Source organism: Dermacentor andersoni, chromosome 5 (genome assembly GCF_023375885.2).
Source record: "Dermacentor andersoni chromosome 5, qqDerAnde1_hic_scaffold, whole genome shotgun sequence".
Lineage (NCBI taxonomy): Eukaryota > Metazoa > Arthropoda > Arachnida > Ixodida > Ixodidae > Dermacentor > Dermacentor andersoni.
The window spans coordinates 193,834,197-193,861,856 of NC_092818.1; the positions used below are offsets into that span (position 1 = coordinate 193,834,197).

The 27,660-nt window shown below is 42.1% G+C and overlaps 1 protein-coding gene and 1 long non-coding RNA gene across 5 annotated transcripts in view; one reads left to right on the forward strand and one right to left on the reverse strand.

Moving 5' to 3' along the window:
• The window catches only part of LOC129385184 (uncharacterized), a 48,729-nt gene extending 44,242 nt beyond the window's left edge, over positions 1-4,487 (reverse strand). The window contains exon 1 of the long non-coding RNA XR_008612778.2: positions 4,399-4,487. This is a non-coding gene — a long non-coding RNA (uncharacterized lncRNA). The remainder of the gene's footprint in view (positions 1-4,398) is intronic.
• The window catches only part of LOC126531780 (protein turtle-like), a 90,953-nt gene that overhangs the window by 47,716 nt on the left and 15,577 nt on the right, over positions 1-27,660 (forward strand). The window contains exons 9-16 of one of the 4 annotated variants that reach the window (XM_050179500.3): positions 3,442-3,595; positions 4,377-4,488; positions 6,606-6,784; positions 7,982-8,062; positions 15,017-15,253; positions 17,701-17,802; positions 20,077-20,232; positions 20,832-20,913. In XM_050179500.3, coding sequence (XP_050035457.1) covers positions 3,442-3,595; positions 4,377-4,488; positions 6,606-6,784; positions 7,982-8,062; positions 15,017-15,253; positions 17,701-17,802; positions 20,077-20,232; positions 20,832-20,913 — 1,103 coding nt within the window. The remainder of the gene's footprint in view (positions 1-3,441; positions 3,596-4,376; positions 4,489-6,605; positions 6,785-7,981; positions 8,063-15,016; positions 15,254-17,700; positions 17,803-20,076; positions 20,233-20,831; positions 20,914-27,660) is intronic. The other 3 variants (XM_050179501.3, XM_050179502.3, XM_050179503.3) reach the window with 3 other exon arrangements.

Sequence of the window (27,660 nt, forward strand, 5' to 3'; positions counted from 1 at the left end):
TATGCCAGACCTTAAGTAGTGCCACGCCTACCATGACCCCCCACCTTTATAAGCCTTCTGAAAAGCTACTTTTTTCAATGATGCGAATACGTTTACATATTAATTTATTTAAAAGACATTAACTGCAGCAGAGAGAGCTACCGAAAGCGCTTGTTTATATTTTTTAACAAGGATCAATTTAACCATGCATTTTAATAAGAAGGTTGTAGTTTAGCTTTTGAGGCACAGACATTAAATGCGATGGCATTTCTTTGGCTAACTTCCATCCAAAATATTGTCACCTCGCAAAAGTACACAAAGGAGTGCAAAGAGGGAAGGGGATAGTATAAAGTTTGACGCCAAACGTTGCTAAGAGGCATTGAAGTCATTCATGATAGTGATAGTCGGACCTTCCATGACTCCCCAAAAAAGGCTCATGACCCATTTAGGGGTCATAAACGGCAGTTTAAGAAACACTGGTATACAACAATGCTGAAAGCTACCACGAATCTCTCAGTGAATAAGAAAGTGGGTTATTAGTTATTAGAATGTCTATATCTTGTCAAAATCTTTAGAAATATGTCTTTTCATGTACGTCTTTCTGTTGTTATTTTTACTTCTGTATGGTAAGAGAGGTTGGGGCATTTTTCCAGTGTTTCCAAATTTGACAGAAAAATATCTTTTTTTTCATGGTATTTTTCACGGTTTCAAAAGTTACAGAAATTTTACATCACTAGCCTGTGTGGGAAACTTTCCGTTGATGAAACTTTGCGTCGGCTTAGGAAACAGATGCACACCAGCAGGATGGGGAGAGGGGGACCTTCCTTATGCAGGGTGCGCCACTGGGCGAGTTCCGTGAGATCTCAACATCAATGCTCGCTCGAGTCTATTTGGACCCCTGACATTTCCCAGCCAGCAAAATACTGAATTTGTCTGAACAAAGTAAGCTTTCTATTTCAAACAAGAATTTCAGATTGGGCAAGAATACAAAAATGAGCTAACACATTTGAACCCACTAAATGCCATGGCAAGGTCATCTTCCAACATGTGACTGACCGCTTTGAAGGGACTTAAGCCTACTTGTGTCTATGCCAGTGACCAGTGCCAACAAAAGCCCCATGAAGGATTTCAACAAGCCGCTTTGAGAAGGTACAAGCCTAGCCCTTGCCTCCTTTACTAGATGCCTACTGCATCAGCGGAAAACCAGTTGCCTTGCCCTTTCTCTTTTATCCTCTCCGCTAGTGTCGGTTGCGAATGCCACATATGACTGGCGGAACCACTGGGTGCAACTTTGCATGACTTCCGAAATCTCCATTGTGCATGCACAATGGAGAGTGTACGAGGCAATACAGGCAACAGCTATTCTAGAGACAGACAGCCAACCTTTAAAAAGCACACCCAGAGGATTGTGCTGCCATTGTTCCACCATGGTACCGACCACGTACGTGCCATGCACTGTGTCACTAGCTGTTGGTACCGCTTGCCACCCATGATAGTGTTGGTTGTCAACAGCACCTTGCGGCACTTGTTCACAACTGAGGGCAGGTCTTGTTATGCTGGGAGTGCGAGCCATTCCACAGGCATTTAGTAAAGGAGGCAATGGCCTAGCTGAGGAGTCTCTGCATAGTGGTTCGCGAGTCCAGTATTAGGGTAAACGCCAGTGCAAGGGAACAGGGCCTGACCGTTCGATCGTGTCGTTCATGGGATGAGCAGAAGCGCAAATGTGAATGGTCTGCACTGTGCAGCCACCTGGTGGCACAGAGTTCAAGCACACACAGTAGCAGCAGTGAAATGTATTCTTCTTTGCTGCTGGTGCAAATTTTTCGCAGGAGTGTAATCGTTAACAGAGCAATATTAGCTATTTGTTTGGCTGGTTAAGCTCTGCACCAACGGGTGGCTGGACCGTGGAGACCGGTCAGGCAGCTCACGTACGTCTACGCTAAAGTTCCTTCATCAGCTTGAGTTTATGCCTCCAGCCATCTGCCGAAACGCCCAGCTTGCCTGTGGTTACCGGAATACCAGGCACGTTCGGCGCTGCGACAGAATGTTCGCATTGATAGCTCTCGCTTGGGGTCGACTGCCAAGCAGCTGGCGGAGAGTTTGGAGAGGCCTCGCGCGCGCGCTCCTAGAGAACCGGAAGTCGACGACACGACGTGACATCATGACGCAGAGCCAGTGAAGGCGGAGCTTAGCCCCGATCACTTGGCAAACGAGTTGAGGAGAAAATGCATGACTGTGGAGGAGGGTAACTTGTAATCATCCGTAGCTCTCTTAATATGAGACGTTTCACACAAATTGTGGTGCGAATGATTAACTTTAGCTGTATCCTGCGCGTCTACAAAATTTGTCTGAACCGTTTCAGGGGCCCTTTAATGCTGCTCCGGATGAAACCTTCCTTGCACTGAAGGGATTATCATTCTGTGTTCCAAGAGCTAGCCCCACAATGGGGATTTAAAAATACTAGGGATCAGGCGTGTCAATGGCACTACGCCTTGGCACTTCGTGCACTGTGGTTGATACACACCTGCTCGCCAACCATAGTCTGGTTCAAACTCGGGAAAACAATTAGCAACAATTATGCGCACATGTAGAAAGAACATTTATTATGCTTGCAACTAATACTTCAAGCAAGCCAGCTAGCTATAATTTACATCACTGAGTTGTTCTTGAGGAAAATGCGCTAGGTAAAAAGGAACATTTGTTTTATGCCAAGATATGACTTAGTTGCATAGGAAGTTACAGCTGAAGAAGGCAGCACCGTACTTCTGCTATTCAAAATGCCTGTGACAACTGAAGCTGCATACATAGGTGTTTTAAGCTCACATGCTCAATTGAAAGCTGTTGCAGAAGGATAGAAAATTGGGCGAGTTAGTACGGTAACATGATCTTGAATTGTGGCGCGAAGTGACACAGACAGACTAGAAGCAGACAGGACGAGCACTACAGACGAGCATGTCATGGTACAGACAGGACGAGCGTGTCATGGAAGCTGGTACCATTATCTCACAGTGGTGACAGAAATCCTATTGTACATTTATGTCATTCTCTCACTTACCAAGGCTCTGCTCTTTGTAAGGGTGTGGTATTTGACACCATGGAGCACTAATTTGTCATTACAGCTTGACTTTATGCCTCTTTCACTTGCAATTTACAGCCTACTCTCTCAGTTTTCATTTACCTTTCTGTTTTTTTAAGTATATATATATATATATATATTCAACAACAACAACAACAACAGTAGTGATGATGCTGATCATGATGAGGAGGAGGAGGATCTGCAGTAACTTAATTTGCAGGGAACACTTGCACGTGAACATTATTTTGAAATAAAACAAGCACTTACCTAAGGTTTGAAAGAAAACAATACCATTATGTGCACTCTACACAAGAAACACAAGAACACACCAAATGGAGGCAGGCAAGAGAGCAGGGCATTCACAATATTGTTGGTGCATTGTGCAGGCGGATGGCAAGAAGCTACCCAAAAATCGGCACAGTGTGAGTAAAGGAAAGCTGACCATTCGGAGCCTGCAGAAGGAGGACCACGGACGATATGAATGTGTATTGCAAAACGACGTCGCCACCTTGGTCACCAGCACCCTTTTGCTGGTCGAGAGTGCGTCACCCCTTCTCTTATAACTATGAGCTCAACTTCTTTGCATTGTTCTCTAGTCAGCTTTGGCAGGCAGTTAGCATAACTTGTCTTTATCATTATCGGTCTTAAAGGCACTCAAACTGTCACATTTTTTGTGTTTTGTGTGTTTTAAGCTTCTTTCTGCAGATTAAGAAAAGTATTTGTTTACACGTACTCTAGAAAGAAAAAAAAATGCTGAAGTGTCTTGCTAATGTTACGTTACTATCAGCGCCAGATATTTGAGAGCAAAGGAGTACAAGACTGCTAAAGTTGCAGCTTATAGTGTTATATTCCCATGTTCATACCATGTAAATACACATGCCCATATTTTCAAATACATAGAGCATGCTTTCCGAGTACCCCTCCTAATACTACAGGAGTAACAAACAAGTACTAGTAGCATTATCATAAAATGTGACTTGCTTGCCGTAGGTATCGTCTGAGCTAGATTTAGTAGGAGCCTCAACACCACTGTGGAGCACTCTGTAAAATGTTTGTTGTGTAGAAATTGTGAGACAAAAGTGTGTAATAGATTATGCACTACATTATGTTGTTTTTTTTTTTAAGCATGTTCTCTGAGGGCCTTGCAGGCTTGAGCTTGCTGTCTTAGCAGAACCTTCCACTGTGCATTTGTGAAGTTTTACTCTGAAAATTGCAGTGCTTCACCTTCAAAGCCTGTTGCAGTGTATGGCTCCAGATGGATATTGTGTTCAGTGTTTATGCTTTAACATTGAAAGAATGTGTTTGTGGCGTTGCCTTGCAGGCACAACACCACATGCACCCACCAATGTGTCGGTGAACACTAGCGCCTTTGCGGCCACTGTCTCTTGGCTGCCGGGTTATGATGGGGGCCACCCACAGACCTATGTCCTCTGGTTGGTGCTCCTTTCATCATCTTGGCCTGCATGGTCACAAATGGTGGTCATTGGTGGAGCAGAAGAAGTGGATTGTGCAATGGAGCCTTATTTAAAGCTTGCATGATGAATAAAACCGCTGGTTGCATGGCTGTGCATGGTTGAAGTTGTTGATACAGAAACAGGAGCTCATGTTATTGAATACTTTTGATGAAAACCTGTTGCACAAGCTCTTTGTTGGGATTCTCAGAGACGTCAGGCAACAGTGGCAGCATAAGCTTGCAGGAGGCACCACCTGGGGACACTTCAGTTAAGCAGCCACTTGATAAGAGACTCCAGTGGCGCAGATGACTTATCTGAGCAGCAGAAACACTTTCATTGTGGAGTGTTTAAATTGAAGAGTGTCTGCGAACAGTCTGCGACTTGGTCTGGAATCCTCCCTTTATTCAGAAGCACGCAGAAACATAGACACAACTAAAGCTATTGTACAATGCCTCCTCTCAGGGGAAGGAACTAAAGCGAAACCAAAACTGAACTAAATCACAACAGAATGCACATGCATTGGTGTAGTGGTGGAGGTGGAGGCGCAGTTGTGGGACGAATGCGAGGGTGGTTGTGAGAATATCAAACTGGCTCCTCTTGCAAGGAAATTCACTCAGTCATTGTGCTTGCTTCACAGTGTTGGGATAAATTCAATGGCACCTGTTTCATTTCATTTTCATTTATTTATTTTTTGAAAGTGCTCAAGAACAGCTTTATGCCTTAATATTGGTACACTTGTGTTACACAAAGAACATAAAACCAAAAAATAAAACAGAATGTGTCAAACAACAGTGGTACAAAGTGCGACAAAAAATTGAATAAATCAAAGACAGAAGTCGGATAATGAGCAAATAATAGAGTAGAATATATGAAGATCATGACGCAAGGTATTTTGTTGTGTTACAAGACGTGGTATAGCGTTAGAAGTGCAAGAGGAATTCACGTGGAAAATGCTAAGATTACGCATGTTAGGGCAAGGCATGCAGAATGTTACAGCTCACAGTAACTGCGGACGGGAAAGTGGTTGTGAATTAGTTTATACAAGAATAAGTAATCACGGTATTTCCGCCTTATTTCTAGGGGTCTAATATTAAACATGTGCAGTACACGCTCATAGGCACAAAATACACGGCGTCCAAGAAATAGATCATACAGGATACGAATGAAACATTGCTGAACACATTCAATTTTTGCAACATTGGTCAAATTAATACAGTTCCATACAGCAGAACTAAACTCTATATTTGAGTGGACAAAAGAATAAAGCAGTTAACATTCGTAAACTTCTTAATTATCCTTGAAATGAGGCCTAACTTCCTGTAGGATGCATTAACGATGCTTGAAACATGTTCTTTGAAAGTTAGCCGGGAGTCAACCAATATTCCTAAGTTGCGTGTACAACTCGCTCTTTTCAAAAGAATGTTATCAAGTGAGTATTCTTATAGTAAAGGGTACATTTTGCGATTAAAGGAAACAAAAAGTGCCTTATTTGGATTAATGTGCAATAAGTTGGAAGCACACCACTCCGCAAGAGCATTCACATCTTCCTGTAATAATTCACAGTCGTGCTCTGGTTCTACTTCACGGTAAAGCTTAATATCATCAGCGTATAAAAGGAGACGCGAATAACACAAAACACTCTTCAAGGTTATTAACAAAGATATTGAACAATAATGGGCCTAAGATCAACCCTTGTGGAACACTGAAAGTTGATTCATAAGGCAAAGAGTACTTAGCACCAACGCGAACATAATTTAACCGAGTTGACAGGTAGTCTTTAATCAGCGTGCATAGGCTGTTATTAAGGCTGTAACTCAAAGAGTTGTGGATAAGATCATGAGAAACAACACCAAATGCTTTTGACAAGTCGAAGTATACAGTACAAGGCATTTCTCCATTGTGTCTTTGCATGCAAAGGCGTTGGCCCCAGGTTTGATCCCCGTACCAGGACAAATTTTTTTTCAACTGCGAGGCTTTCTTTCCGAGATGCCTGCATGGGTTTCCTTTGTAGCTTCATGCTATATATGGCTGGATGACAATTTTCCCTTTCATTAGCTTTGCTAATTGAAGTGATGTGGCTATGAACTCTTGCACAGGTACCGGCTCGTGGGGCAAGGTGATGCTGAGTGGCGCACCATCCGAGTGTATCCGGACAACGCCATCACACTGACCATCCATAATCTACAACCTGAGTCTCAGTATGAGTTCCAGGTGCTTTCGCGCAATGCCTTTGGAGATGGACTTTACAGTGACATTGTGCGCGCAAACACTACCAGTGAGTGCTCACTTGGTCATATTATCACGATTACATTGTTTTGCTTTCTGGTGGTGATATTTCTCACTGCTTTATCACTATTATCAATTTATTGCTTGGCGCAATGCGTGCCTATTGTATCCGGAGTTCCTTAAGTCGTTCATTTGATTCGCTGATCTTATAGCAAAAGACTATTGTCTAATCAGATTACTTGCGTTACACAAATACTGCTTTGTATTCTCGAATGTACATGAGCGCCAGTGGTTACGCTAAACTGTATGATGAATCATGTATAAATAGCAGACAGACTCATCCTGTCTGTTCAAATTCAACAATTGGCAAATCTTCTTGCCCCTATTGTTGTGGTTGATGATTGCTTGGTTTTCTGTGTACAAGATCACCCAATAAGACGTTACCATTTCAAACTCACTGTGATGGCAGTGTTTGATTCCTCACCATCACAATGCGACAATATTCTCCTATGGTTGGAAGTCAGCCTTGTGGCAACTATGAATCCTTCCGTAGTTTGCAAAACCTTGCATTTTGGCAAGATTTTGCAAAAAGTAGTGGCAGTAATTGCAGTGAACTTTTCTTTACAATCTTTAGCTTTTTATGGGCATGTGGATTGAAACTCAAATTACTTTGGAGAAGAGTAAACCTCATGCAAAATTCTACAGGCAGCACTGGCATAAGAAGAGGTGGGATTAGGGAGTGTGAATGTGAACTTCTTGATCTCTAAATTCTTAACCATCGTGTGTACTTAGTATTGAACATAGATTGAGTGCAGGAGCCTCTTCATCCCCGCTTCTTCCACAAATAGGATATACACAATTTCAACTACAGGTAGGCTTCCCAACCACTAGATAAAAATGCCTAACTCATGTGCTTATTCCTGATGGCCTATCTTGCTTAGTCACCAAGATACATATCACAGTTGTGTGTATGGTAAAGTATTAGAAGTGCAATTGCAGAATCTTGCTGAAGGTCCAATTTAGTGCTTTCATTGCGTGAGTCTATTCTTTGAAAATGGTGGTTTATCAAAATAAACTGTCTCAGCTTGAAAAACCTAGACGAAGTTATTGTCTAAATTGCTTGCTTTGCATGCTTAAGTCTCAAGGAAAGAAAGGGGACATTATTGCATTCTAGAATTTGCACTTGACATGTACGGTGACACTGTAGCCTCTATTGAATTCGTGATGGTGGTTTATGCATGTGCAGAGTGGAACTACATTGAAGGTGCCTACCCAACAGATGCGTATGGCTCCACCTACATCCCCACTGTGAACAGGACCCCGACAGGTAAGAAATTGCTGGAGGCTGTACTGAATACCTGGCAGACTACCAGATATGTTGCTTAGGAAGGCTGTAAAGTGCAATCCAACCAGGGGAGCAGATGTGCAGCTGCACACATCTATGAAAAATGCATTTATTCTGCAAACAGCAGTCATTATTCCAGTAGTTAATTGTACCTGTACTTGCACCAAAAGAGACTGATATTCAAAGGTAATGGAACTAGTTGCAACAAGCCACCTGAACTGAGTGAAGGCTTCTTTCACTTTGCAATGCTTTACCAGTGTTTCACAGATTTCATTCCTCCACAAATGGGCAGGGGAACACATGAGCGCACACTAGGTGGTATTGGCACTTGTTGCCTCGCATTGGCAACATGAGGTGTGGCTTTCCTTTATTATGATACTGCATTTACTTTTTATGCTATTCAAATATCTGTGTTTCTTTCTTCCTTTTGTTTATTTGGTCACATGTTGTTTTGTGTGCACTCAGTGATTGTATAATAACCCCGCCTTCTCGAATCCTTCTGAGTATCTAAATAGAGATAACTTGAGAAAAAAAGAAAACATACTTGGAGGATAACAAAGAAATGAGGGGAAGCTAGGCCTTCACAATGAGCAATGGAACAGCATAAGTTGTAACATTCAGGGACAAGAAAAGAGCAGTACTATGGATTAGAGAGCAGTTGCAGGGAGCTGATATATTTCTATTGAGATTATGCAGAAGAGGTTGAATTGGACAGGTCATGTGATGTATATATATAGAGTGAACAGCTGGTGATCTGTTGCCAATGGAAGGGAAGCATACTCGGTAATGGCAGAGGATTTGGTGCAGTGGTGGAAATAGGAGGCGTGCAGGCACAAGATGCAGTCAGCTGATCCAGGACAGATGTCACTGGAGATCGCTGGAAAGACCTTTATTGTGCAGTGAGCAGGGCAATGATGATGATAATGTATTCACTGTGGATATGATCAGGCATTTGGAGCTTAAGCACTGTCTGGGTTAGCATTATAAACTTTTTGTCATAATTGACCGACATTAGGTGAACAAGGGAAGCCTCAACTTGCAGCCAGCATTTTAATAAAGGGCTCAGGCTTTTATTTGCTCCTCCCCCCCCCCCCCCCCCCCCCCCGGTGTTGATTAATTAAAGTCTCAATCTTTTGTGATCCCTTACATGCAGTCACTGAGATTGCTTAGCTCATGCCTGGGTAATCCTGGTCAGAGAAAGTGTGTGTCAGTGTACAGGTTGTACCACTTTGCTTTTTCCTCTCAGCAGTACTGCATTAAAAAGGAATGTTATTTTATTGTAGCTTGTCTTTCTTGAAAACAAATTGCACTCCATTCTTTCTTTACTGTCCAGTGACTTGCTTGTACTGTGCAAATGCTTTTCGTGTTCCCCTTGCTTCACCAATAAACGTTGGGATGTATGTTCATTATCTTGGTGTCAGTCACTGTTGTAATTTTCTTTCTGCATTTCTTTTTTTCTTTTAGCATGGGCTTTTGGACTTGGTATTTGAGTCTGCTGCTGAATTCAACATTTTGACCTTTCTTGTTCCCAATTGGTATTATTCCTTCCTACTTTCGTGCATTGTTTTTTTTTTCTTATTTCATGCATGTGGTGGTCTCTCTGTTGAGTTCTTTACAATGCTTGCTTCTCCAGCATATCATTAAAGCTTGTACTTCTCTCTCTTGCTTCTGTGTCCTCTTTTGGTTTCTTGTGTTGCAGACTGCCCGTCCTCCATTCTTGTACCCATTGTTTGGGTGGTGCTGGGCTAGCTTGTTTGTGGATCTCTGTGTGTGCGTGTGCCTCTGTCTGCTCTTTCTTGCTCCCTTTGACCCATTCCCCCTCGTTCATGCTGCTCAATGTGTCTGCTGCAAGGTGCGTGAGAAGTCAGTGCTGATTCACCACCACTGCAACTTAAGTATGCTGCCTCACACAATGAGGTATCCATGGCCACTTACCAGGGTTACTGGACATGCTACTCATCGGTGTGCAACATTCACTAGTTGACTCCTTGTAGCGCAGCAGGAACGAGAACTTGGAATTGCAGAAAGGATAGCAAAGTGGTGCAGACAGCCAGATTTTGCACTTGTCCTGAAAGTTTACGTTGAACTGTAGGTGCGTAGGTGTGTAGGTGTTGAACTGTAGGTAATAATCTGCAGGGTCAATTGACTGACAAGTCCATCACTGAGCATCGAAACAAAACTTCACTTCAGCACGTTGTCATGCCTGCTAAAAGGCACTCATCCATCTAAAAGAAAGATGCTGTTTGACAATGTTTTCGAACGGCTTTGGCTACAATATATTCGTAGATCTTTCTTTTCTCTTATTATGATACTGAAGAAAGTAACACTCCTATATTTAGTTCTATTGTCCATATGCGGCGTGACAATCAGCAGACCTCCAATAGTCCCCCACATGCACATTTTTCACCAATCACAGTGTCTGCCTTCTAGAACATGGGGCCTGTATATGAACAGCTTAGCAACTGGTATGATTGAAGAGCTCTAGCAGACAACAGCACTGATGAGGGAATAGTGATCTATATTACAGCAGTGCAACAATAGTGACCAGGATGGCAGGTAACATACTACAATGTCTGTCAAGAAACTGATTGCAGAGCCTTATTATGAGACATTGTGCAGTGACAGTTTGCCAATAGAAACAAAGCCACTAGGAGCGGGAGTATTGCTGAGCCCTGGCTGCATCATGTTTTCAAGTGGGACTCCTGGTACTAGAAAATTTTGGAGGCTGAAGATAAAAGTTAAACTCTCACTCCAAAGCTCTTGAGCAGTGGGGTTTCAACAGGGTTCAAACTGATGCTTGAGAGTACATGTATGCAGTGAATTTCCTTTAATTTTATTTTATTAACTTTTTTAGTGAGCATTAATGGCTATATAACCAACATTTGTAATTGGAACATCTTGTATTAAAATGCGACATTTAGCAATGAGTGTATAGTGCTCGCCCTCATGTTATTTTTGTCCCTGTCTCCATGCTAAATGTTCGCACTTTCACGCTAGGTGTTTCAACACCAACTAGCCCAATCAATTACACTAAGTTTGTAATTGGCTTTCGTTAAAGAGAGCTTTATATCTGTAGAGACTATCCCCCTGCTGACCTGTTTACTATTTATTGCACTGTCATAACAACATTCAAGAGTTGTACTATTCTGCACATTCTCTGTTTGCTTTCCATCAGTGCTGTTTTTTCCTGGCCATGTTCCTCCAACTGGTGAGAAACACTCCAACGTTTTCAGTAGAGTGCTTCAAAACTTCTCTTGGCACTAGCTAAGAGACCACAGCAAAGCTACTGCAGGACTTCTGTAATTCGAGCAATTGGTTTAGATAAGTTAAACTCAAGGGCAACTGGACTGTGGAGACAGGAACTAGGCAATTACTTCCTGAGAGAATGTGCTCACGTTTAAATCTTTGCTGTCCTTGACTTTGTACCGCGCTCAGCTTGTTCTTTACGTCTTCAGCCCTGCCGTCGTCCACTTTTTTACTCCGTTGTTGTACATTTCAAATTATGGTTTTATGAAGCACATTTCTGAAGATTACCTGTGATACTGGGTTGAGAGATGAGGGAAAGCCACTCACAGGTGAAAATGGTTGAGTTGGCTTACTGTTTCCTTCTCATTTGTTATGAGTTAAAGCTATCAAAACAGAGCAAGGAAACCAACTTAGGAACTGAATCAATTAAACTGGTCACATGATTTCGAGTGGACTGTCTTTTCATGACCATGAGTGCTGCACTGATGCAATGTGATCTAGCCTAGTATTGCTGCCAATATCTTGAACTGGTCTGTCAAAGAACTAGAGAATGCACACCACATCTGTATATAAGTTGCCAAAGTTGTGTTGCCAAGAAAACGTGAGAGTATTGACGACACATCCTAACTCACTATCTGGAGTCCATTAAATAACAACAACAACAACAACAATAATAATAATAATAATAATAAAGCACTGTAGTCCTGTCAATAATGCCTCACTTATTGCGCCATACTGTGTAAAAAGTAAAAATACAAAAAGCCACATTGAGTAATAGGTAAGCAAAAAAGAAACTAAACAAAATAAGATTACTACAGCCAGTACATTTCATGTTGATCCATGCTTTGGAGTGCACCTGTGAACCTGTGCATCATTTTCAGTACATTTAGTGAACATGTACAGTTGTACTCCATTTCTCCTTTTCATACAGCTATAAAATATAGATTCAATGAAGCATAATGGCATTGCACATCCTAAGAATGTATTTGTGTACTGTAATTTCAGAACCCCAGCAACATAAACCCTTTGCGAAAATTTCCAATTCAGCCTCCTGCATAGAAAAAATGTATATTTTTTTTATCCTACCCATGGTGAAGGCATTGTGAAAAAATTTTTTACAACATTAGCTGCTTCTCATTCAATGCCGGTGTGGTCTGAACATGCAATACCACGGTGAATGTCTCTTCTGCATTCACCCTCCTATTTATAAGTGTTTCACCCCTTAGTGTGCTCATTAGCAGACTTGTGGGACCAGAGGGCAGCCTTTCCCCTTCACCTTAGAAATCACTTCACTTGATCCACAGTCATTGGTGATTAAAGCAGTGCAGCTTTGCTACCGTGAACTTTCAGCATCTACTCAAAGGTGCTGGGGTGGAGGAGCATTTCTTAGAGCGAATTCTTGTCGCAGCCATTGTCAAGGAGTGTTACTCGGCCACCTTTGGGCAGTGACACTGCCCTCAACTGTTTAAGAAGTTGAGGCATCACACCAAGCACAGAGAGAGAGAGAGAAGGGAAGACGGAAAGGCAGGGAGGTTAACCAGACTGAGTCCAGTTTGCTACCCGACACGTGGGGGGGGGGAATGGGGAGTGAGAGAGGGAGAGATCGTGCTTCATAGGATCACACCAAGCAGAGGAAGGCTCAAGTGCTTGGGGGCTCCTATCTAAATACATTGTAAGGATGAAATTGCTTTTCTCATCAACCACTACACCAAATTTGATGAGGTTCATTGCATTTAACAAGAAAGTTAGAATGTAGTGAAGTGGAATTTTGCTTTAGGCCATGAATTCTTTAATAAGTACTTTTGGAAATCGCAATATTTCAGAAAATCAAACAATCACATTTACAACTCTGTAACTCAGCAACTGAAAGTGATATCACAATTCTGAAAACTGCACCTAGCAATACACCTTAAGCGGACAAAATTGTTGATGTAATGTAAACCTCTGTATAATATACCATTATTATATGAGTAGGACTATTGCAAGACACTCCAAAACATTGTAAAAATCCACGAACGCTGTAAATCCACATATCAAATGTGTCCACTTTAGATGTTCTAACAGATGCAGTTTACAGAACAGCAGTATCTGTTTTTGAAGCAGCATTATGTTTCCTTCTCATTTGTTATGAGTTAAAGCTATCAAAACAGAGTAAAGAAACCAACTTAGGAACTGCACTTGTAAACTTTGTGCTGCTATGTTCTTTAACATCAATTTTCGGCCATCTTTCTTGACAATTCCAGACCCCTAAATAAAACCTGCCTCCTACAGTCACTAGAATTTAACTTTCTCTGTCAAATGCAACAAATTTCATTCAGATTGGCCCAGGGGTTCTTTCATAAAGGCGTTTCTGTGTAATTGAATAGGTGGCATTAGAATTTTCCCAGAGCTGAAGCATCTGCTTAAGATATGAATAATTAATTTTTATAAGCTTATGCTTAGAGGGTGATGAGCATTATTGAGGAAGTGGGTGTGTTTTAGCTGCAGTCAGTTATGAACAGATAAAGGGAAAATGAAAAACAAAAGGGAGTTAAAAAAGAATAAGAACGCCATTGTATGAAAACTAGACAAAACCAGATAAGAAAAAAGATTATGAAAAAAAGATTATATCAAATGATAATCTATTATAGAAGTACTATATCATGATTCATTGGCTAAGGTGGTGATAGAAGAGGAAAGGTGGTTCCACTCAGAGCAAGGTTATTGACACAAAAAATTTAGGAAACCTCCAGTGCAACATAAAAGAATGGCTGTCTACTATTACAGTGGCCTACATGGTATTAAATGTAATATGGGTATGAAATTACTGCTTCAATGACCAGGTTTATCATTCAAATTTGCAACAAGGGGGTCTACTGTGTAATTTTGCCCTTAAAGGGGTGCTTGTATAGTAAAAAGACATTCTGTCACACCAAACTCTTGCTTGGGACCCAAGGCATGTTGCCACAGTCACCATCATATTTGTCACCTGCAGCCAGTTCTATATTTGCTGCTGAAGAAGTGCCTCTCCCAGTGCTATCGCAACTACCGTCGTCTACTGCTGGCCCTATCTTTTGACACCACCTAATGCTTTGCCATTCTTGACTGTTTCCCTTCCCTTGACACCATTGTTTCACTCATTGCGCTTCCACAATAAATGAGGAGAGGAGAATTAGAGAAAATGCAGAGACGTCGTCCTGAGGTAATATTCTTCTAGCCTGCTACTCTGCTCAGAGGAAAGGGGGAAAAGAGAGGGGTATGAGAACTGATCATGAGAGCAGGTATAGTAGGACGCAAATATGTACACATTCGTGTCCAAAGGGCCCTTTACAGCCTTGAGTCTAAGCCTGTGTTGATTAAAAATTCTAAGAGAGCCTAGGTAGCTCACTTCATTGTATTATGTCTGGCCAAGAGCCCAGTGACACTTTCTCACTCAACAGCCTATTGCTAATTGGTGCTCACGAAGACGTCATTGCCAGCAGTTCACAGTCGTGTTTAGGGCAGGAAACAGGCATGTGCTTCACTGCCTCAGGAGTTTTCACTATGGAAGGGGAGGCTGTTTTGGTTGTTCTGCAAAGAGTCCATAGTTTCTTCATTGCTCAACACCTCTTAGCAGTATCAGCGTTTTTCTTCAGAGTGCACTGCTTCATATGATGTGCACTGTCTCCGACCAGTGGGTCCAGGGGCAGAGCCCCACGGCCTGACACGCAGCCCCCCGGCTCCCTCCTTCTACCTCGTCCTCCCCTCCTTCACCATCTCCGTCACCAGGTCCCAAGCCGTCTGCGCCGCGCAATGTAACGGTACGCGAGACTTCTGCTGGGGTGCTGGTCACATGGTTGCCGCCAGTCAACTCATCGGTGCCTATCGCCTTCTACTGTGTGGAGTACCGGTCGCCAGACAAGCCATGGGCACGCAGCACCAACATCATGACTGGCAGCGAGTACACCAGTCAGTCAGGGCCTTGCCCACTCCTCTCTTTTCCGCCCACGTCTGTCATTGTGGCCCAGTAGTGCAACTTCAAATCAAATCAAATTACCTTATTTCAGTGTCACAATCCAAAGAGCATATGGACATTGAAGGCTGTGGTCTAAAAGCCGCACAATGACTTGACGAGGTTCACAGTCCCTTTAACGTGACACAAGCAGGCAGGAATGTAAGTGCAGGGCAATGTTATTGCTTGCCTTCACAAAACAAGAAAGAAAGAAGAAAAAAATGATGTTAATAAGGAATTACAACTTTGCTTAGCTGAAACCTTGGATCAAAGGGCATACAGAAAAGGATGCCATTAGCACTGGTGTGAATAACTTATTGGGCCATACGATGTTGCATGAAAAAAGATAGGAACAAGATAGGGTACTAAGCCAATGTCAACGCACCTTAGTGAGTTGCAGCTGGCATCTGGATGTGTGGTATGCAACCCTCCACTACTCCTATGATCTCAGGTGGTGTGCCAGAAAACTAAGAAAAAAGGGCAGGGGCAAAAATTAAACATTGGCCCTACATTAATTCTGGCCTGCCTGGGGGTGGTCAGCTTGAAGTCAGCTGCCATAAGAGGTACAAGTTTGGGAATCAACACTGGTCCAATTTTGGTAGACATATGGTTACCAACATTAGACCTACCACATTGCCCAACTTAGCCAATACTTGTCAATAATTGCAGAAGAAGCTTTGGCAGTGGAAAATATTAGATTTAGGTCACCCAACTGTTGCAGTGAGTATACAGGACATTTACTGTGGCTACTCTCTTGTGACATTTGAGCTTTCAGGGTTAAGTTTATAGCAAATGGCCCAGCTATGCATTGCAGACAGTCCACAAATTTAGTGAAGATTTAAAAATATGCTAGGTTTTCCACTGTATCTTCTAAGTGTGCAAATTAAATAGCTGCACTTGTTGACTGCAGCCTGGCAGTCCGCTTGTAAGCTGCTGCCATTGCTACAAGCTAAGTGCACACGCGTAATTCCTTACTGTATTTCATCTGAGTGCCGGCTGATAGCTAGGACAGACAATGCAGCATGATAATGACTAGTGTTGGCTATTGCAAAACTCCTGACCTGCATAGCTCAAACTCAATGCCTCAAATTTTTTCGAGTTCTGGCTGCTTTGAAAGGCATATTATTGAATGAAACCTACCACGGTGGTCTAGTATTGAGTTAGTCAAAATTATTTTTAGGCCTTGCTGCCTAATGGCACTTGGAAGGCTGAAAATGTTCTCTACCACAAGAAGCACAGGTGGTTCTTTTGTTTTGCAAGAGTGATATCAGCAATGTAGTATGCACATATCTAATAAAAAAAAAGGAAGAGATACCATTGTGCAGCATCTACATTTTTGGCCATCATTATAGTACATTGGTCCTGTGATTGTGTCGCAGCAAAAGAGTCCAAATAAATGAACTAGTGAGAAAAATTAAAATCTGAAGAATCAGTCTGCTACTGTAGTGGATTTTTATTAGAGAACATGAGTGCCTTGAGGAGTGTCAGGTCCTTCCATATTCAGATATACAAATTTGCTAGCCTAATTTTGGTTCACGGCATTGTCACCTGTGTTGCTTTTGTCACTTGGTAAAATAGAGTGGTAGATACACAATTACAACCGGATAGACGTATGAAGGCAATTGCTTTTTCTACTTCTTAATATATGTGTTTATGATTAGCTAGATATATCTTTTTATTCGTTAGACAGGAAGACGATAGATGACCCATATAAAGAAAGAAAAGGAAATATACTGTACTAAGAGGCATGCTATAACGGTGTTATGTCTAATCTTTTTGTCAAGTAATTTAAAAACGTTGATAATGTTTTGTTGATTGTGGGCTACACCTAACAACACCAAGCTGCGCTAGGCTCATATATTACTTTCACTAGTACTTAACGTCATTGCATACCGTAGTTTTGTGAACTCCCTTCGGGTATTGCACATACTCCTGCTGTCGGAGAGAAGATGGGCTGCAATTTCTTTTTAATTAGTCCTTCGTTCTTTTTTATTGTTGTTGATGTTATTGTTAACAACGTGTTTGTTTTTTAAGACATCCTAAAGGCAAGTCATCACTGCCATTACCAATTTGGGACAATGCGCGATTCTTAAGCCTCTTTTGCTGAGGGTACTTAATATAAATGTTTCTGGGATACTTGAAGTCATTGTGATTTGAAGGCCCTGTTCTGTGTTACAAAGGCTATACAGAGTTTATCATCCTTGACACAGATGCTGAAGAGATGCGTAATGCATCAAGGGTAGCCCTTGCACCACGAAGCACTGCATCATCATCAATGCATCAAGGTGCATTATTTTTCTTGATGCATCACTTGTGTGTGGGATCTGGTAAATCCCTGGCCTCTTTATCACTGCCCATGCAGGAGTAAGTGCAACTTGTAAAATGAATGTTCTCCCTAATGCAGTCACTGACTTGCCTGAGGGGACCAAGTTCTACATCCGCGTCTCAGCCTTTTCCATTACCTCTGCCTTTGAGTCAAGCCCCGAAATACTACTTACCCTGGCAGGTAAGTTTCTTGCATTGTGAAATTGTTCTATGCCACTCAATCATTGCTAGCAATCATTCACTTAATTAGGATGGTTGCCAAGCACCGCAAGAAAGATGTACTTGTCTACGTTTGATCTTGAAGCGTATAAAGTTTGTAATCGTGCCATTGCATATACTCTACCTCAACGGTTTGTGAGGCAGAGCAAACTGCTGACCCTACCCTACGACCGTGAATGCACATATGGCACAAGCCGGCCATGGTCGGATTCTTCAGGCAACAAAGAAAATTACACAAGTACTCACACACAGAAGGTACTCTGCGTACAAAGATAGCCAAAATGCAATGATCAGTACCTCACTTATTCACTTATTTCAGATGCAATAATTGACCTAGATGCTGCCGATAAGTCAGAGGAGTAACTTATTCAGCCCCTGGAACAACAAGGTTGAAGCAATATTGCAACAATATTTGTGAAGGTGCGGAATGTGCCTGGTTATAAAGGGCATCTCCTGACTAAATCTTTTAGCAACAAGATGTTTTTGATTGTACCCAGTAAGAATAATCAGGAATAAAATGATGTTGCTGCCATGATGTTATATCGCCTTCCACAACTTTTTATTTTCCTTCTGCATTCAAAGCTATGTGCTGCACTCATGCTGAATGATGCCTCCAGTGCTGTGGCCATTCATTACACCTAATGTTTGGGCTGACGTGACCTCAAGATTATGTTTTACAACTCTATCCCACCACAGTTTTTTGAGGTTGTGTATGAACATGCTGTTGTTGCCCTGACCAAGCTGGCCATGTATAAACACTCTGCCACCAGATAGATGGTGCCACCATGCCATCAGTGATGACCTTTCTTCATTTTTGTTTCTGCCAGAGGCACTGCTTAGTTCCGACATTTAAGGAAATCCACCTCGTAGTAACTTTTTTTACTTTTACTTGGTATGAAGGAAAGGTGCGGCAAAGTTTTGAAAAGTTGAAGGAAAGGAAATCTTTCAAGCGAAATTGTGGCGTCCTCGCTGCATGTACAGGAATAATATTTGGCTCAGGTGTTTGCGAAGGTATTGCCTCGTAACTGTGAAAATTTACTTACCATGCTCAAAAATTGTGGCAGGGTCCCTTGAATGATCAAATAAAAGCATGAACAAGGGTATTGCAGCATTGTATGTAGATTCCCTTGATAAATTTTTTTCTGGTCTTGTCAGCATTATGTTTTAGCTTATGACAACTTTTATCAGTTATAGTAAGTAGTTGTAGAAGTACAGCTGGCATAATTGATGCAAACATGTGCAGAAACACTTCATGAAAATAAAAAAAAGTGCATGGCATTTGCTTGAGTGGCTCAAGCAAGTGACTTGTCTTAATGAAGCCTGTTTCAGCCTGCATGGAGCATCTGTGCTATATTATTCATAGAAGAAGAACATTACAGTGGACTTGCATTTATTCAAGCTCTTAGGGGCAACAGACACTTCTTCAAACTATATAAGCAATAAGAATATGTGAAGTTATATGAAATATGGTCCAAAACAAAATTTCAAGCTATTATACGAATAATACATGCACAAAACTATTTTATGCCAAGCACAAAAGTGATTGAATATCCACTGCTAGGCTTCGTGGCAGAGAGATGTTGAAATGGAGCGGCCTTGTGTGCATGTCCAAGATGTCAAAAGTTGTGAATCAATCAATTTGGTGAAGCAATCCGGTTACAGCTTCCGTCATCATGTACAGCAGTCTGAATGTTGAATGTGGGAGCTTTTTGACTCTTCCTGCACTGGGAATGTCATCTCATAAGCCCTATTTGAGGCCAAGTTTGTTTTCACTGGGACCCAAAATTTATTTAAAAAATTGAAAGCCTTGTTTGAGTTAAACATATTCAAAAAAGAGGGGGAGTGTTTATTAACAGAAAGGCAGAGAAGTAGGCCCAAGCTAGCATGGGCTAGCTATCCTGCCGCTTAAAATAGTTTAAAAATGGGGAGAAAACATAGAAGCCCTACCGAAATTTAGAGTTGTTTGAAGAAGAGCCAAGTTAGTTGTCCACATAAACTATTGTGAGTCTGCTGTATTTGCGTGAAGCTGTAAAGTTGACTTTTTCATAAGCCACGAGACATTGTGCTTGGACTGATGTGAGGTGGACGTGTCAGTGGGGGAGTTGTTGTCCCAAGTTGGTCTCGTTGCTGCTGCTGGCAAGGCCTACTCGTGGTGTCATCGTTGTTTGGACGAGGAATGCGTGAAGGAAGGAGGAGGAGGAGGAGAATGCTGTGTTTCTGTTGGCGGCGCCACCAGGCTGCTGTGTTTCAGACCGGGGCCCCAAGTACAAGCGGGACCAGGCCATCATCTCGGGTGTCGTCGGTGGCGTGCTCTTCTTCATCGTGGCCATCATCCTCTCGGTCTGCGCTGTCAAGATCTGCAACAAGCGCAAGCGGCGGAAGGCCGAGAAGGGTGCGTACCATTTCTCATTGTTGCGGTTCTTCCATGTCACCTTCTCCCCAGTGATAAACAGTGCCTGAACGAGAGATGTCTATGGAGCCAACAGTCTAACAAGTGTTTACTTAGATCACTTTTTCCCTCCACCTCCAGTGGTGAGGCATGAGCTGTACAAACACTGTTGAGGCAAGCAATTGTTTCTGTGACGAAGACAAGTCCCTTGTGGAATCCTTGGCTCCAGAGATACCTTTTGTTCAGCCACTGTTATTTCAAGTCAGCAAATTTCTCTTTCTTGTTTGGACTTCTCCCCACTGTTCACGCAAAGGATAAACTTTATAATTTTAGGTCATATAACTCAAGTGCATTAGCCATTGCAAGATAATGTAGTCGTGCAAATATCTGTATTATAAATTTTATTTTGTTGTTGCAAGTCAATTGTGGTTGGCAATTTTTTAGAACCTGTATACCTCTGGGATTACATTGTTGGGACGGACATGTTAACTGTAGATGTCAGTAGTAGGGAGTTTCGATCTGATTGGCTGTATGCATGCAAAGGTTATTGTGTAGTGCACAAACAAGTTCCTGATGGTGAATTTGCACCTGTTCTTCTGCAGCGTACATGATGGTGACATGCCCTGTAGCAGATGCTCGTAATGGAGGCCACTCACATGGAGGCAGCCCTGTCTCACTGAAAAAGTAAGTTTTCATATCTCTTCACACTTTTTTTCTTCACGTATATAATTTAGTCACTTGTACGGATACTTTAAACTTATGTCCTCCTATTTTCTTTAATTTACAACTACTTTTGCTTACCTTTCCTGTTGCATTTCTCTGCTCCATTACCCTGTATCTTGACCATGGGATAGTTTAGGCATCAGTTGAAAAAGTGACACAGTTACGACACCTATGGTCTTCCCTTTATATTTTTCTTCTTACCCTAATAAATACAATAAATTACTACTATTAAAATGAACGTCACAGGAATGGGAGCGTGTACTTTGGCATGTGTATTTGCAGTTGTAGATTCTTAAAAGCATCATGAAAATGAGTGCGCATATTCTGGCAGATATTGCAACAGAGACATTAAAAGCAGTGGAAGTTAACATTATAGTCTAACCGTGAAGTAGACACTAATCTGCCCAACACAAGAATCTCTCCTTTGTTTCTGTGTCAGTTTAAAAACGCAGACATGCAGCTGGGTAGGTACAGAATGGCATACAGCAGAATTAGGGAAAAGAACAGAAGTCACCAGTAGACAAGAGCCAATAAAGACAGTGGACATTGGTTGACTGCCTGGTTAAACTGACTGAGTTGCCATCGAAAATAAATAAGTGGCTTTAACTTTGCACAATGTGCAGCCAATCATCCAAAGCTAACAGCTCACTGAAGAAGAAAAGAAAGGATTTGTCACATTTTTGCAAGCTTAACCAAGCTTGTTGCCAAAACTGGCCAACTATAATGTCCCCAGATGTCTGAATCGTCAAAGTTGCACTGTATTACTCATATCCTGATGTTCATGTTATTGATGAGTCGATCGTGCTTGGAGGAACAAGCTTGCCATGCAATAAAAAGGAGACTACACAACAGGTGTCGAGTTGCCAGCTAAATTGGGCATGATGTTATATGCCAGTGAACACGTTATGATTAGGCAATGGCCATATTAATGTAATTAAAGGTCTGAGCGCACGTTTGTGTGTGTCATTTCTTTGTGTTCTTATCTAGTCCTGCTCTTGATACAATATAGAGTACAAATAGTTCAACGTCTTGTCTGTCTTCTTTTTGTCCGGTGTAGTTTTTGTGCTGTGGTACCAAGTATGGAGTACAGAGTTCACTTGCGTGCTTTTGCAGATAAATTCATGCATTTTGAAAATTTCACTGAAACCATACAATTTTCCTGAACTATACTGAAACCAGGCCAGTGACTGATACTACAGATAAATCTGTGCAACATCTTGCCACACTTTACTTGCCATGTATCTTGTACACAAGTGTTGCAACAAATGAAAACCTCTATAATGGCACAAAGTCTGTTGAGAACTTTTCTCATGGCATCAGTACCAAGTCACGACAGTAGTACAACGAGCAAAGGTAGGTGGTATTACATCATGTTCAAAACTTTACAGCACTTGTAGGACTCGCACTAAATAAGAGCTAGGCCTGAGACCAGAACTAAGCAAAAATTTTTATTCTTCAAGTTATGATGCTGAAAACTTGCGATAAATGTAATCACTTACATATTATTTCCAGAAGTGTAGTGAAGTTTTGAATATGACAAGTTGGGCCCTAGGATAAGCCAGTAGGACATGTGCTGTATGCCTGGCATGTTTCTGTATCCTGCCACACTAAGCCCACAAAGTGCAGCCAAAGCTACGGGTTGTGTCATCCAGTGAGAAAAGTGAGCCAAAAGGCAGTGCTGCATGATGGCACATGAATATTGGTGTATTTACTCAAGGCCAAACAGAAAAAGCTCATGGCAGCAATGTGGCAAATGAGAAGTGAAAGGGGGCTGTGCTGTCTCTTAGGGTGCAGAAGTCACTGTTGTGTGGTAAAGTCATGGTTTGTTCACTAATGATGGAAGCAAGCAGAAGCCACCCATGCTGTTGCCCATTGTTGCTGTAGCAATCGCTATGTCTGGTCTTGCAGTCTACAATTCTTTAAGCAGAATAATGAAATTTTATTCAGGTCATAGTCTGGTGTCAGAAGAATACACATATATGCAGCGTAGCTGTGCTGTGACACTGCGTATCGCAGCATAATTTGAATAAAAAGCTGGGATCACATTCTTGAGTTCATTCAGCAAGGTGTCCACATGCCCCATATATTAGGCTGCATGGCACAGGGTTGGTGAGGTTGGGACATGGTGTAAGATATACATCTTGAGGCGTGGACACAGCACAACAAATTCTGACTTGAGCGCTTCCAGATAATGCACCTTTGCATTGCCCTTAAACAGACCAATTATTGCTGTGTCACCAAGTAAAAAAGTGGTGCAGCTCGTTGATATCACTTTTTTTTTTTTGTGAGTGCATCTCCCAGAGACATGAGATGTGAGCAACACGCAATCAGCTTGGCTGTAAAATGACAAAGTAGCTAAGCAGAATATAGTCATGCTCCACTTAATCGACTTAGCAACAGAGTGAAGGCAGCATATTGTGGTTCTTTGTTTTCCTGTTTGCATGAGCATCGTGTGCATGCATGCTGACGTTTCTACTGAATGGCTGTGTGCAATTTGTTAGAAAACAACGTTACAGAAGTGCAGATTTCCTTTAGCAAGGAAGTGCCACCTCTCACATGACAGACCTATGACCAGACAGTCATCTCATGGTGTTGCTTCGAACCAGGGGACATTATTAGCCCTTCCTGCGAGGCGCACTGTCAACACCTAAAGAGTTTGTCTTACACCAAGTGTTGGGAGCATGGATGTGTCACTTTTGCTGCTCAGACTAACAGATGTAATATCTTTCAAGCTCCACGATTGGTGCAGAAGGGTTGGCTCTCTGCGAATCCACCTGCCGTTGACGTTGTTCATTCCCCGCCCGCTTTTTCTCTCCTTCTGTCTTTCTCTCCCTCTCTCACACAACTGACACCATTGCCACCAACGGAGGAAAAAAGGTGAACCTCCTTTTCTTCACTTTGTTGCTTTTCTCACCACTTGATTTCATGCTGATGTGTGCCTTTGTTCTCTGAAGACATCTTTGTCTGACAAATCTGAACAGTGATCACAATCTACTCTGGTGATGTTGACATTTTCATTAGGTCTGAGGCCATTTCCATGATTTTAACAAACTAACACCTGCCTGCAGCTAATGGTTTTTACACCAGTGGAACCACCTTCCGAGCCCTGTTTCACAGAGAACACTTTCGCGGTTAATAAAGATATTGTGCTAATGCGGATGAACTATTTTCTTGTCAGTGAGAATCCAGGCTTGTGAAAGCTGGTAAAAATGTCTTATTTATTCTGGTAACATGAAATATTGCACCTTTGGTTGTCTCTGTTTAGTAATGATCCCCTCAGCACCTGTCTAGCTGTTGCTTTTGTTCCAAGATGCAAGAGCAGCATTTCTACATTTCTTGTTCCATGTCTTTTGTAATAGTGGCTGACATCTGTTTACAGGGTGATCATTTTTAAGTTTTATGGAATTTTTAAAATTAGCCCGTTGCAGATAACATAATCCTAGTCCTTGAGCTGGATTAGTCAGAGAGGCAGACATTACTTGCATGAGAAATCGTAACACATATCCAACTAATTAACAAAAATCCACTAATTATCTTTTGAATTAATTACTGTATGGTACATATTGCAATTTACGAATTGTAGCCAGTGAGTTTGCTTAGCACTAGTTACCCAGCGCTATCGTTACGTGGCGCTTGGATTGTGTGTTTTTCATTAAGAGGAAGCTTTACTTCGGGGCCGACTCCCCGTTCAGATACACGCCAAAATTTTGTCACTAGACATCCACTGAAATTATTTTGCTAGAATTTGTTGCATTTGAAAAAACTGAATTCTACTGATTCTAACAAGCAGAATTTTGATTCCCATAAAGCTGCACCAAAACCAGATATTGCAGTTCTGTGAACTGCATATGTTAAGAGAATCTGAAATGCACAAAATTGTGATATACGAGCTAACAGCTTGTGTGAGATTGTTATGGTACTACCACAAATTTGTGAGTAGGACTTTGGCAAAGCTCTCATAAATACGTGTTTATGAGAGCTTTTGACAAAGTCCTACTCGCAAATTAATGGTATATTTCAGAAGAGTGTATAATACATCAATTTTGTCCACTTTAGATGTTCAATAGTTGGAATTAACAGAATTTTGATATATCGTTTTTTTATTATTGAGTTACAAAGTTGTAAACTTCATGCTTCAGTTTTCTTCATGCTTTGTTAAATTTTCCTGTTTTCAACAATTTTGTAAAAAAAAACATTGTAGGGGTGTGTGGATAGTGATTTTTGAGATCGAATCGAATCATGCCAGAAGTGGATCATATACAGTTGCCTCGGTATAACGCACTTCAATATAACGAAATTCTCGATATAACGAAGTATTTAACTTTTCGTTACCTCTTGTCCGTGGAACACCATGTACAGTGTGTCCGTAAGGTTATGATGCACTTTTGACCGGCCACAGGAAATCAACAAAACAATATAGAAATGCGAAATCTTTACCAAATAAAAGGAAAACTCTCCAAGTTTCATACCTGTTCAGTGCAGTTCGACGTGGCCTCCATTTGTTGCCCTACACACATCTAAATGATATTCAAGTTCTTCCCACACACGGTTAAGGATGTCTGGTGTAACAGACTGAATAACATCTGTGATTCTCTGTTTTAAATGATTAATGTCCTTGATATGTTCACTGTACACATGTTGCTTCACATAACCCCACAAGTAAAAGTCTACTGGTGTCAGATCCAGGGATTGTGATGGCCATGGCTTGACAGAACCCCTGCCTGCCCACTGCTGGGGGAATGTTCGATCCAGAAACTCGCAAACAATGCTGGCGTAGTGTAGAGGAGCGCCTTCATGCTCAAGGATGACACCTTCCGGAAATTGTGGCACTGCATACAATTACAACATGTCAAGGTAGTTGTTTGATGTCACAGTCTGCTCCGCAAAGAAAAATGGGCCTATCACTTTATCATGCATCAGGCCACACCGCACGGTCACCTTAGGGGTGTTACGTTCGTACTCCACATAGGCACGAAGATTTTCAACAGCCGATATTTGGACGTTATGGCGATGAACATGTCCACAGACATGGAATGTCACCTCATCGCTGAGCACAATCTTCTGCAGAAATTATTCATCATTGTTGGTCTCATGAAGCATATTTGTAGCAAACGCAAATCATTCGGGTCTATCCGCCGGTTTGATAGCTTGTAACAGCTTCAATTTGTAACCCAAAAATGTTGATATTTCTTTAACACGTTATGAACTATAGTCTTGCTTAGGTGTAATTGTCGAGAACACGCATACACAAATTTTTTAGGGCTCCTTGTGTAGCTCTCCCTTATAGCCTCTACAGACTCGTCACTTACCAATTGCCTACCAGAACAGGGTTTGTCCAACAAACTGCTGGTATCCTTCAACTGCTTATCCCACTGATTAATATTATTCCTATGTGGTGGGGCTTCGTTGTACACTCGACAATATTCATGTTGCACTTTGGTCGCGGATTCGAGTTTATAAAGCCACAGAACACACTGAACTTTCCTCTGTACTGTCTACATCTCGACTGGCGTGGACGTGGCCTGATCCGCTGCTGCACAGTTCGTGGTGCTGCGTCATCACCTGTGTGTGCATTCCCTTGCACAACATACCATGGAAAATTGGAAAGTTTTTCTTTTATTTGGTGAAGATTTCACATTTCTATCTTGTTTTGTTGCTTTCCTGTGACCGGTCAAAAGTGCACCATGACTTTACGGACACACTGTATTTAGAACCTCAATATAACGAAATGTATTTGTATGTGATTTCAATATAACACAATTTCACTTCCACTGCAGTGGAATGCGGAGAAAATAAATGAAAACCTCCACGGACGCAGATGGTCTAATGATTGAATTACAAGCGGCTGCATGCAAACGCACTTCTCAAATCGCACGCGACGCAACAAGAGCCACCGCCGAAGTGGAGCTGCGTCATGTTCCGCATAAAGTTCAAGTGTGATAAGATTCTATCGTGCCCCACGCACTTTGTGCTTTAGATGCAAGTGAAAGTGTGTGAGGGTGAACAAGAAAGATGGTGGCTTCGCGAGTGCTGCCTTCCTGCGCAAGCAAAGGGAAAGAGGGGGCCGGGAGCGAGCTCGTGGTAACGTGATCAAGCGCGCACGAGAGGTGGTGGGTGGAGGGGGGCTTCCCACCATGTAAGCTGGTGCGGGTCTTGGCCGTGGTTGCGCATGGCTATAGCACGGCTGAGGGCATACACAGGCAGCTGCGCATGCTGCTTTAGAGGTAATTTACCGCATGTGCAAAGAGTGAGCGTGCCGAGACAGCGTGGCATTGTGTAAGCTATCTTTCTGCGCTGTTAGTATTGGAGGTTGCGTAACCTCGAGTTTCAGTGACCTATTGGAGTGAGAGACAGACAAAGCATTCATTCCCCGCTGCCGGCGCTTTTCATGATGGCGTCGTCCCAGTGCAGGTGACGATATCAGCCGTGGGCGTGGAGGGCACGTGAAAGTGTGGCTGGCTTCGCTTAATTCATACCGCCAATGTGAAGATATCGTCGACATGGCATGCAACCGTATCATTCGTCGCCTATTCCCAACTTCGTCAAAATGAATTGCTTTTTCATTCATATTTGCCTTCTTCTATTGCTCGATAATTCGGAAAATTCTGTGGCCTTTAAATTTGAATTGAAATATGGGCTATACATGCCAAAACCATTATCTGATTATGAGGCACGTATATAGTGGGGCACCCCAGAAATTTGGACCAC